The sequence below is a fragment of the Zingiber officinale genome, chromosome 2B (assembly GCF_018446385.1).
Source record: "Zingiber officinale cultivar Zhangliang chromosome 2B, Zo_v1.1, whole genome shotgun sequence".
Classification (NCBI taxonomy): domain Eukaryota; kingdom Viridiplantae; phylum Streptophyta; class Magnoliopsida; order Zingiberales; family Zingiberaceae; genus Zingiber; species Zingiber officinale.
The window spans coordinates 3,338,117-3,351,184 of NC_055989.1; the positions used below are offsets into that span (position 1 = coordinate 3,338,117).

The window sequence follows — 13,068 nt, forward strand, 5'->3', positions numbered from 1 at the left end:
ATTTTATTTGGTCTCTTCCTTTTTTTTTTGAGGAAAATAAACCCCAATTTTCGCACTTCGCCACCCGAAAACCCTATCAGCCATGCCGGAGGCCGACGCCATTCCCCAACCTTACGCACTGCACCGCACCCTCAACGGTCACAAGCACGCCGTCTCGTCTGTCAAGTTCTCCCCCGACGGCACCCTCCTTGCGTCAGCCTCCGCCGACAAGATTCTCCGCGTGTGGTCCACCTCCGACTTCTCCCTCCGCGCCGAGCTCTCCGGACACGATGAGGGAATCTCGGATCTCTCCTTCTCCGCTGACGCTCGCCAACTTTGTTCCTCCTCCGACGACTTCACCGTCCGCATCTGGGACCTGGAGACTGCCACCGCCGTCAAGACCCTCTCCGGCCATACCGACTACGCCTTCTGCTGCTCCTTCAATCCGCAGTCGGACTTGATCGCATCAGGCTCCTTCGACGAGACCGTCCGGGTGTGGGAGGTCAGGTCCGGCAAGTGCCTCCGAGTTCTCCCCGCCCACTCTGATGCTGTGACTGCTGTCGACTTCAACCGCGACGGAGGCCTTATTATATCGGGTAGCTATGATGGGATGTGCCGGATTTGGGACTCGGCCAATGGGCATTGCGTCACTACGCTTGTTGAGGATAAGAGTCCGCCCGTTTCGTTTGCCAAATTTTCCCCAAATGGCAAATTTGTGCTCGCCGCTACCCTTGATAGTACACTGGTATGTATACACAAACTGCTCAAATGGCTAATCCTTCCTGTTTAAAACTCGGAGATATACGAAAGATATTGGTTTCTGTATCTACGTTATTTGTAACCAGAGAAGCTTTTGCTAAAATGGATTTTTGATTAGTCTCAATTAGTGCTGGACCTCAAAGTGAACTCTGGTGCAATTGACGCATTCCAGATCCTTTCTTTGGCTCTAGTTATGTGTATTTTTGATCAGCATATTTGTTTTTTGTTTTGGCTTGTAATCTTGCTGGAGGTCAAATTGGATCATTTTCAAGCTTGTTTATCACAAAGCTTATCAGCCTAGATACACGCTTGGTCTTGCAATGATTTTTGAATAACTTGATCCAGCAAATCAAATAGAATGTAGTTGTGAGCTTATTAAAATTATTATGATTAATTTAAAACAGCTCCATTTGTAAATTTTGTCTGACCACAGACCAATTGGGTTGTGTTTTTTGAGTATATGCATCTCATCTCAACCTAATTTTTTTTTACCTTTCTTAATGATCTTTTAGAGTTAATTAAATAGTGTTTTTTTTATTGTAGCTTTTCTAGTAGTTGTGTACATCCATCATACGTCTTGCAATATATATGTGAAGATGGAGTAATTAGAAAATAGTTGATCTATGTATTGCTGATGTACATGAAACACGACAGTTTGGAGATAATACACCTGTTACTATATAAATATAGATTATCTTTAATCTAACATAAAGACCATGTTTCTATACATTGTTCAAATACTACTGATGGGATCTTTTACATGGAAATTCTTCATTAGTTGGTTACAAATGAGCCTCGCAAACTAGCCCATTTTGAGTGTGTTCATTTTTTATTTGTTTATTAATTGTAGTGCAAAAAGGTTTCCAAGATTGTAGGCCAATCAAACCTAATATGAGCTCTCATCGAGCCTTGTACCTTGCTCGTTAATGTTTTGTTCAGTAATAACCATATACAAGGATCCATTATAGTATGAAAGAAGGGAAGGGGAGGTAAGTTGAGAAAAAGAGAATGGAAGAGTATTATGGAGAGGAAGCATGATATTATCCCACTCAACAACATGAGCTTCTCTTTGTATTTCTGTTGGTTTTTTGAAATGCTTCATTCAGGTTGATATGTTGTACATATATATCAATTTTTTTTTTTTTTTGCAAACCTTGGATTCCAGCATCAAGGTACTTTTGGCACATTAGTGTATCGAAATAATGTTGCAATATTTGATCATTTTTCCATCACCCTCTTGTTCTCAAATTGGTCCATTCATTGACTCTAAATATGACAATATTGTAAAAGAATTGGATTCCATACTCCCCAATTTTGGACTAAAAGATTTTTTGTTTTTTGTAGCTCAAAATTCTTCATCCTTGTTTAATTTTGTGATTATAATTATTAGCATGGGATCTAGTTCCAACTTGACCTAAAGGACTTGAGGTTGGCTAACTGGTCTAGTTTGAATTCATCATGACAAACTCAAATGGTTAAAGAAAATTTAACATGGATTGGACTTGGCAAAATTTACAACCTATCTCTATAGAAATCTACTAGGCTCTTGTTTTAGCTCCGACCTTTGGTTGTGGAAGAAGATCATGAACATCATAAAATAGAAACTAGTGCTTACTATGTTTATATTAATAGCACTTTTTCTAGTGTCAATATAGTGCCTCATTTATGATTATATCATTATTGGGGTTTTAATAAATGCAGTAAGCCATCAGATGTATCAATATTATGTTCTATTTCTGATTTTATTGCCAACATGTTTTAGAAAGCACCCACCTAGGAAATATCAGATCGAGTTATTGAAGTTTGAACAAATTTTGGTTGAAAAGAAAATGGCCCTTTTCTTCATTTATCTTCTTTAGAATGAGGACTTCTATTAAATGATTTTCTCTTCCTAGAGAGGACTTTCTTATGATTGTGTAACACTAGACTGTTTTGGTTGTGGTAATATGGAACTTATAAGTGTTAATCACTTGTTTTGCAAGAAATTGACGCTTTAGATATTAATTATATGCATATTAATTTTAAATAAACCTATTTCTACATTGTTATATTATGTTCTTTTACTTTTATGAGTAAATTATATATGTGGGGAATTGTGAATATGGTGAATATACTTTTATTTCAAATATATGTTAGTCATTTTATCAATATAAATATATTTATATTATTAAATATGTATCATGTTTTGCCTCTTGTATATTGCATTTGTGCTATACAGAGGCTTGACTGCAAAATGTCTACATATGCTGTTGAATCCTTGATCATTATGCTAAAGGCTTGAACCAATAGGTTGAATAGCTGCTCTCCTTGACGGATTTGGGAAGGAACTTGTAGATGAATTGAAAAAACCAAAAATCTCCTATTTGGTTCATCTGACCTAGTTTAGATTGAACCAAATTGGCTTGAAGTCCTATACTACCCTATTTGGTGGTTTGAACTATTTAGTTATTAAACTACGTGTATGTTATGTACTCATCTATTCTACAATGTCGATTGATAGTGATTGTTATATTTCAAATATTTTGCATTAGGATATAAATCAGTAAATCTAAAGTAAAAGCCATTAATATGTTTCTTGCCTTCATTTTTGATCTGTGGTTATTGCATGCCTTTCACTCAACAGTGTAATCTCTTGATGTTTGAACTGATTCGTGTAATATATGGTTATTGTTGCAAAGCTTTCTAATTCGTGCTTTTTTTTTTCTATTCTGATTTCAGAATTCAGATTAAATATTATATTTTTTCCATAGAAGGCCTGAAATCATGCCCAACCTTTTTTGAATCCATCTTCAATGCAGAAACTCTGGAACTTCTCCACGGGTAAGATCTTGAAGACATATACTGGACACGTTAACTCAAACTACTGCATTCCATCTACATTTTCAATCACAAATGGCAAGTACATTGTCAGTGGTTCCGAAGACAATATCGTCTACCTGTGGGATCTCCAAACAAGAAAAGTAGTGCAGAAACTCGAAGGTCATACTGATATTGTTATAGCCGTGACATGCCACCCCTCTGAAAACATGATTGCTTCGGGTGCGCTCGATAAGGATAAGACAGTTAAGATATGGGTTCAGAACTAAATTACCTGGTAACAACCTACTACTAATATGTGACTCATCAATCCAATCCAGTAATCTTCATTGTTGAAGAGGTAGAATTCATGCATTTACTTGGTTCATATTTGAAACATCTGTACCCGTTAGACAATGTATGGATCTTCTTGAGTCATGATACCTTCCGCAAGCTCTTCAATTTATAGATTGCAATCATAGGAACGGCTTACTTTTCAGTTTTGTGCTTTTATCTCTTTTGGTCTTTTTGTTTTTTCAGCAGTACATTGGCCTTTTCTCATATGACCTGATTCAAAGTTTCGCTATACATGATTTTTCGGCACAATGATGTTTCTCTTACTCATGCTTATCACCTTTGTGCTTAAAGATCATCCATATCAGTTTCTTAGAGTAGCTAATATAAAGATTTTTTTTTTACATAAATTTTATATTTAGAAAAATTGATATAGATGCTTTAATTAGTGTGATTGAATAATAATGAACATGGCTGAGACTTTAGTTGTTAGATGATAAGCATGCTACACCATTGGAACTCAGTTCTATGGATAAATTAGTGCCAAAATCTGAAATTCATCTTTTATTTGTATATTTATTAAAAGTGATGACCTTATGTTGATTAGCATGTAACCCTTCTTCTAGTGGTTGATTGAAAATTGAATAGTATCATTGAGATTATTTATTTTTGTCAATTAGAGATTAAAAATCATCTTAATTGTGATTGAAAGGTATACAAATGTTTACTTTCAAGAAAGTTTACCTCAAATTTTAGCAAAATGAATTGCTCTTTTTTATTAGCTTGAGAATTTATATCATATAATAATGACTTTAATTTGATTTTCTATGTATAACATATGGACATTATCAAATATAAATTGATAATCTACATTAGAGCTCAAACTGGAGATGATCTGTTCACCAAGAAGCAGCAGCCCCCTTCGATATCTCCGGCGATCATCCGATCGCTTGATCGCTTGCTTGCCGGTCTCTTCTTCCATCTTTACTAGTTGCAGAAGCTTAGGAATCCCATGTATTCATGGTGCTTGATCATAGAAATGGATTTCTCTGTGCCAACAACTCCTGGAACATTACAAGAACAAAGAACACAATGAGTTAGTGATTATGATCTAAAGTAACTGCAACTCTGTTGGTGGTAGAGAGATCATACCCATGGTCAGAGCACTGGCGAAGATGACCGAGGAGAAGATGAAGACGATTATCGACGAACTGGCCCCAGAATCCAGCCAAGACAGACGGCGATGAGGTAGCAAGCTGCGTGGAACAGTAAGTATGAATGTTTCGATGCGGGCAGGCATTCGAGCAATTACTGGTGTTCTTGCCGTAAGGGATGGAGAATCTCTTCAGGAAGTAAAACTCCGGCACCGATAAGGACGACGAGAACACCATCACCAATGTTGCTGTGGCACTGACCACCTGGAATTTAGAAATATTGTAAAAGATTAGATTTTGGAGGGATTTTTGGGGAGTTTTTTGTTGATTTATTTTGATAGATCGGCACTTGTGAGAGCTTCATCAAGCAGGGAGGAGGAACAGTAGCACTGACAATTGTGGTTTTCTCCGGCCGAGGAAGAATAGGCTCGTATTTGGCGGCGACATCAACATCCCTGTTGAAGAAGAAATTGCGTGATCATAAATCGATCTCTATAAATTGGATAAATGTTTCTTTTGGCGTATTGCCATGTTTTTGATTCATCTCAATCTGCAGTGGCCATGTCGATAAACAGAGTGTAGAACAGAGGAAGAATCTAATTCATGAGAGAAACATAAAAAACTGAACCTTGAGGAGAGTTTCCTGCTTCCACATCTGAACGCCGCGGAACATTGATCTTGAAGAAGTGCCTATGAAGAGGATGATGACGACGACGGTGATGAGCCAGTAGGGGAAGATGACGCTGAGGTCAATGCCGACGGTGATTCCCAGCATGAGCATGGTTAAATTGTTCCTTGGTTAAATTCATTTCACTCCACTATCCTAGGAACAGTGGATGAGCGAATGCACAAGGAACTGAGAACACTGATAAAATCTTTCATGGAATCAAAAGAGGATAAAGCAATTGTAATTAGTTAAGGCACTATTAACCAATATCACGTCCGCAAAAAGAAAATACATGATCATGTAATGACAGTAGGATCAACAACATAAATTGAGTCTATAGGGCCAACTAGATCAATCAAAAATCAACTTTCAAATGCTTCATAGTATTCATCCCACATGCCATGAACTGCGTTTAAGTAAAAGACAACAAAATCTAGCAAAGATGCATGCAACAACTGAACAATTCAGATCATCTCAATGGATGGTGTAAGAGGAAAACCTTGTCGTACATAAGAGTTTGCTCGTTAGCAGATTTGTCTAGTCATATATCTGATTTCAGTTTTTGATAAGCTTCAACTATCTCTGGAGCTTTCTCCTGATAGTTGGTCACAAATTGCATCATGAACTTCTTGCTCGACATCAGAAAATGATACCCTGTGAAGCCAGGCTTGATTAATCCCTTGTGCATGAGAATGCTCAGGACGGCATACCTGGGCATCATCCTCTTCTCCAGGCTCATCGAAAGAAGACTCGGATTCTTCACTGTGTTCTCCGGTGTCCATCCCAGCTTCTCTTCCACAAACTTCGCAGTCTTCCTTATCTTCTCAATCGATGCCAGTACAATGTGAGGATGCTTTGCGAAGGCCTCCAAGATATGATTTTGCGACCACCCCAATTCCCTCAAGTTCTCCACTTTCTCCTCCCTCGTCTTCTTGGACAATCCAGTAAGCGCCCCGAGGGCATGGGCGAAAATGGGTTTCTTCTGACAGATACCCATCTTCTTTATCTCGTCAAAGACATCATTGAATCGAGCTGCATCTGTCAGCAAAGCGTAGCCGTAGCGGGTAAAAAGCACCGAGATTACCTCATCGGGCACGCCGTATGCACGCAGAGCATCGACCTTGGGAAGAACGACAGTTCTGGTGTCGAAGGTGATCAACCAAGGCGTATGCTTTAGGGCACCCACGAGGTTCGCATTCGTTTTCAAAATCGATTTGAGGAGTTCGGCGTTGGGGAGCAATCGGTTCTCTACACTGCACGTGAGGAGAAGCGAGGGGCTCGCTGACAGGATCTCCTGGAGGGCGGTTCCGACGAGGCTGATCCCGCAATAGAACTCCAGCTTGGGCTTCAAGGTCTTCTCGACGTCCATCGAGAGGACATGAGGAAGGCGGTCGACGAGGCGGACTAGATGGGCGTCGTCGAAGCCGTAGTCCTTGAGGAGGGCGAGCACCGATACCGCTTGGTCAAGGCCGTCGAGCTTGACTTTCTTGGAGATGGAAAGGGCGGCATTGTCGGAGATCTCGCACGATCTCGTGAGCAAGGAGGCGGTCAGGGATGAGGGATCAACGGCGCCGACGGAGGAGACAGAAGAGGGTTTCACAAAACCCAGAAGGTGTGGACGAGAGGCGGCGGCAGCGGTCCGACGATGGCCGAGACTGGAGGCCACCTGAAGTTGACGGTGGACGGCGGCCCAGAGACGTCGAATCATCGCTGAGTTCGCTCAGTCGAACATATCGTTTGAGGTTAACGAAGGCCGTAAATCTTTAACCTTCTGTTTGAGGGTGAGGAGGTGAGGAAAGGGTAAATAGGGAAAGAGGAAATAACAGTAGGAGAAGTAGGGATGTAAATGAACCAATCATTGAATAAATTTGGTGTTTAACTTGGTAAGAGTTTGTTTATGTTCATTCAATATACATAAGGTTAATTAAACAAACAAGCTTGAAAAGCTCGTTAAGCTAAACAAACAAGCTTAAATACATGTGTTCAACTTATTAATATTCGTGAACAACGTTCATGAACAATGTTTGTGAACAATATTCATGAACAATATTCACGAACCATATTTATTAATAAAACTCTTTTCAATATGATAAATAAACGATAAAATAAATAAATAAATAAATAAATTTAAATTATCAAATTCAATAATCAATCAAACAACTAAAAGTTTCAAACAATCAAACAAGCTTGAATCGAGAGTTTGATAACATCTAAACGAATCAAGCTCGAACCCAGCTCAAGCCGAGCTCAAACCAAACTCAAACTAAGCTTGAACCAAGCTCAATCCAAGCTTGAATTGAGAGTTTGATAACGTTTAAACGAACTAAGCTCAAGTCAATCTTCGAACAAGCTCAAACTCATAAAAAATAAATCAAGCCAACCTTGAACACTTATTTCAAAAGCTTGGTTCATTGTAAGCTCGACTCGACTTGATTACCTTATCAAACAAGTTTGAACACCCTAAAACTCGACTCGACTTGACTTATTTATAACCCTAAGGAGAAGTAAGATATAGACCATCTCTAATTCATTATCGAAATATTAAATTTAGTGTAAAATTAATATTAAAATGTTTCAATCCAGATACCAAATTTTACACTAAATATGATATGGTATATCACCATATTTAGTGTGAAAGAGAGTTTTTATTTTTAAAATTTTATTATAATTAATAAAATCAAATGTAATTAATTTATAATTATTATTTTCTTTATAATTTAAATTAAGTATATTTAGTAGCATATTTAAATTTTATTATTTATATTTATAAAGATTTAATTTATTAAAATTATTATTTTTTAATTTATTTAATATATTCTAATTATAATTATATTTATAAATTATATCATTAATTTCATAAAAAAATTAATCAAATATTAAAATTTTTGATATGCATAAATGTAAAATACATTATCCATTATATTGACATATAAAATAAAACTAGTAACGACACTAAATCAAAATATTAACAATTAAAAATAAAAATTATATTTTTATATATATATTAGTTGGATGTTAAATTTTAAAAAATTTAACCTATCAAACATAAGAAGTATTAATTTTAAATATAATAATTATCATATAAAAATATTAATAAATTTAAATGTAGTCATAATTAAACTATGAATAAGAAAAATAGAATATTCTAAATAATATTCCTTTGATGTGATATGGTGTGGATGGGTTAGAGCTAATAATGTTTGGTGCTGAAATTGTATCATTTTAGTATGAAAATTATACCAAATATGATGTTATGAGTTGGAGATGATGTTATTATTTGAGAGGGAGGGAGGATTTATTGTTACATGTGTGGGAGGAAAGAGGTCCCCAGGGCGTAGCACAGCTGGGGGCGTATGGTTTCGTGGCCGAAAGGTCCAGGGTTCGATCCTCGGAGTGTCATTGCCTGAGGTTAACGTCCCGGCTATGCGCTTTCAGCTGTGTACCTGTATTTACCTCCCTCCATATCCGTGGAACCGATTTTAGGGGGATCGTTGATGTGACGATTCCACATGTGTAGAAGGAAAGAGAACGTAATAAAAATTAAATATATAAAATTATAAAATTACTCTCACCTTTTAAACACATGCCCATTTTTAATTTTTTTTTCTTCAATACGCGGACAATGAAATGGTGACGATGATAGGTTAAAATGATGATCTGGACAGTCGGTAGAATAATGCTTGGCTGACTTGACAAAGCTTAAAGCTACTAGTTATCCGTCATTAGGATAGCATTAAAGAATTGCTACTTCTTGGGATTGCTTCAAATTCACTTCCTACGAAACTCAACCAATCAATCGAGCCTTGTTTCAATAACATTCTTTGTAATTTCCACCCGACTCAACCTAAGAAATCAAGCAACCCTTTGACAACAAATCTTCTTCATCCATGGAGTAAAAGTACACTCATATCATTTCCCAACTTACATAGCTCAACTAATCAATTGAATGACATTTTGACAATAGTATTACATGCTACAAAACTTTGACTCATCTTCCAACAGAACAATGCTTCAATGATATTTTCTTTTCAATCCTTTGAACAATTTCCAATCTTAAGCATATAAAAAAAAAAAAAGACAGAAAGTATAAATAACATAACAAATAAATCATCATAAAACAAAACATCTACTATTCCACCATAATAAGCACAAAGTATATCCAATTATCAAGTAACAAGTGTTGCATTAAATAATAATAGTTTAACAAACATCCAAAATCATCCAAGTTCATAACATCCAAATATATAATATATAGCATCCAAATATATATCACATAACAAGAAACAAATTAATAATGCCATAGATTTTTCTCCATCCAATATTTGAAATAACAAATTTTCACGATGTTCAAAAAGACATCCAAGTAAAGCTCTTAACATCTTTGGACGTTGAACAAAATACAAATAACATGTAGAAATTATATGTTGTTCAACACCTAATTGAGTCAACAAACTTCACACTTCATGCTTAAAGGAAGTTCATTTGACTTAACTATTTCATGTGTTTAACTAATAATGGCTTGAGCTACATGGTTAATTGCGTTACTTATATCGTCATCATCAACTTTACCTTTCTTTGTACTTTACTTTACCTTTCTTTGTACTTTTGTTCTTTAATGATGCTCCAACAAAAGAAATAGTGAGCATAAAAAATAAATGAACAACCATTTCATGTGATAATGCTTTGACTCTACTGTTTTGATTACTCATCTATAATAGAATAAATGCGAAAACTAATAAATTACAAAGAGAACAATAGTAAACATAAAAAATGAAATCAATTATGTAAAAATGTCATGCTCCGGGAAAGTCTCTGCCAGAAAAAATTTCGATAGCATCTCCCTTGTACCAGTGACAATCTGAATCCTCAATACAATACAAGATCCTCAGCCAACATAACCGGAATATATACACACAACAAACAAACATTCCACGCAGTGCCTACCCCGCTAACAACATTCAACACAGTTTATAAAAGTACAGCCTCCGGCTTACTTTACAATATGAAAAGAAATCGAAAACAACATCCAAACTTACCTCTTCTGCCGACTGGCAGACGCGTAGCTAAACATACCAAATAGAAAATCCATCGAGAAAGCAAAAGTTCAACTATTACAATACCTTAAAACAAAACACACAAAATTCAGAGTGCAAAATGAGAACAAGTCTGAAACATAGCTCTAAGCAAATAAACGGAAACCAAAAGACCAAAGCGAAAATCCTTGTGGCAAGGGGACTAAATAACTGGAACCTCCTAACGACTTCAACTTGAAATAAGAATAATCAACGAAGTGAGTCAAGAATTCAGCGGATACCGGATAGACATGCATAATAAGATATAATTAACAACAATAATCTTGAGGTACAATTTTCTGAACAATAAAAGGAAATGCAAACTGAAAAGGGTTGAAGAAAACTGAACTCACCAGAACCTCCTATCTAAATATAAAGGGTCATCAGACCAGATACCAAATGTCACCTGTATGCATGTCAAACATATGTAACCCAAACAAATGCAACATCTAAAATGCAGCAATGACAAACAATAAATGCAATCTATTCAGATGATACAAAAATGACTCCTGACGCTAGTCAGCCATCTCACATGCGATGGTGAGACCTAGTGCATAGGGCTATGACAACTGTGCACTATGCCATCACCGCTCCTGAGTGACTGAGTGGACAGGATACTGTTGGAGTACACCTATCCTCCTACCCCAAACAGAGTGGGGGAGCTCAATGCTCTCATCTCCTTGTATTATAATCAAGGGAAGAGATCCCTGCCCGCTACGCGCTGCAGTCATCGCTACCCATGAGCGGACCAGCGGAGTCCTGACAGAGCAAACTGCACACACCCTGCCTGATGTACCACTAACCCATGAGTGATTGTGTGTGCAGATCATGTAACTGGCGATGCGCTCAACAATAATGGAGCCGACAATCGCTCAACATGTAATCATGTAAGATGGTGCATAACACTAAACTTGTAGATATAGACAGTATACACCTCCATATAAAATGTACCAAAAAGGAAATAAAATCATACAATGATCTAGGTACACAAGTCAGACATGACAAATAACAAGTCTACTACACAGTAGGTCAATGTATGTCACTATTTCTAAGAATAGGAGTACACATGTCAACAATCAAGATGATATAAGCATGAATGTATAACAAATAAGAATATAGGCATACTACAAGAACCAAATAGTGACATACCAAAACAAATGCAAACATAATCATTGTTACTAGCTATATACTATTATGCATATATAAAATGACTATATCAAAGAGATAAGTCAAAGTACCTGCCTCAAAAGAATGTCATATCCGATAAATCCCAAGTCGTGATGTCGTCTTAAACAGATCCTGCATCAAAGTATTTTATTTAGCTAAATTCCTTTGAATTAAATAGCTAAATAAAATCCCTCACACTAGTTAGGGAAACCTTAATCAAAATAATTAACCTAATTCATTAATTTAATTAGGTTTAACTCAAACCATGATTCTTTCACATCAACCCTACTTATGAGTTAATCAATTTAATCATGGCAATCCTCTACGATCAATACACACTTAATTCATCCACACTATCAATTGGGCAATAACTCCATCCCTAACACAATTGAGCATTAGATCTAATTCTATGATACACACATTAAATCTGAAATAAAATCTAATTACCAGCCCATTAACTCTTCTTTTTCATCGATCGATGGTGGCACAACTCGAACTCGCCACTAGTAGAGCCAGCAACTGGTTGTCGACGGTGAGGTGGCCGGAACTAAACGAAACGATGATCCTCCAAGACAATAACCCTAAATCAGTATCATGTGAGGATCATGGTCGGCAATCACATGGAGACAGGATAGGAGATGGAGATGCTCACCTTGCTAGTTGCTTAGCGAGCGATCTGACGAACAGTGGTGGCACAAAGGTGGCACCTGGTTGGGATCGTGGCTTGCTCCAGTGAAGGGGGAATCAGGCTGAAAGCTAGGGCACAACGATGAATAGGAGAGAATCAACTGTCGGCGCTAGGGCACAGATCCTCTCCTTGGCCAAAGATGACTCCGAGGAAGGAAGGAAGAAGCTTGGTCGGTGGTGGTTCGGTGGCTAGGGCACGAAAGGACGTCTGCTTCGGCGTCGCGGGAGGGAAGAAGGCGGAGGGGTCGGGGAAGAGAGGAGAGGGTGGCGGTGCGAGCTTGACGAAGGAGAAGGGTTCAGCGGCAGCGCGGAGGAGAGGAGGAGAAGCGGCTTCGATGTCGGGGCGAAGAATCGGCTAGGGCACGGTGAGGAGGGGGTTGGCGCGTACGAGGAGTCAGGAGGAGAAGGAAATAAAAAAAATTAACTTAGTTTTGATTTAATTAAAGCTTAAGTTGGTTTCTCAATCAGCTCCCATCTTTGGGTATTCCAAACG

At 37.5% G+C, this 13,068-nt stretch overlaps 2 protein-coding genes across 3 annotated transcripts; one reads left to right on the top strand and one right to left on the bottom strand.

Moving 5' to 3' along the window:
• The first annotated feature begins 8 nt into the window (after positions 1-8).
• On the top strand, positions 9-5,525 carry LOC122045103 (WD repeat-containing protein 5-like). 2 transcript variants are annotated; one of them, XR_006129898.1, is made up of 3 exons: positions 9-724; positions 3,537-3,895; positions 4,705-5,525. XR_006129898.1 is itself a non-coding variant. In XM_042605171.1 (2 exons), the coding sequence occupies exons 1-2, from the start codon at positions 83-85 to the stop codon at positions 3,822-3,824; spliced, it is 930 nt and encodes a 309-aa protein (XP_042461105.1). In that variant the 5' UTR covers positions 10-82; the 3' UTR covers positions 3,825-4,033. The 2 variants fall into 2 exon arrangements, 1 of the variants encoding a protein (XP_042461105.1); XM_042605171.1 differs by lacking the exon at positions 4,705-5,525 and having other exon boundaries at positions 10-724; positions 3,537-4,033.
• A 665-nt stretch (positions 5,526-6,190) lies between these two features.
• LOC122048089 (transcription termination factor MTERF8, chloroplastic-like) lies at positions 6,191-7,357 on the bottom strand. Its single transcript, XM_042609694.1, has one exon. The coding sequence runs from the start codon at positions 7,355-7,357 to the stop codon at positions 6,191-6,193; it is 1,167 nt and encodes a 388-aa protein (XP_042465628.1).
• Between the last annotated feature and the right edge of the window lie 5,711 nt (positions 7,358-13,068).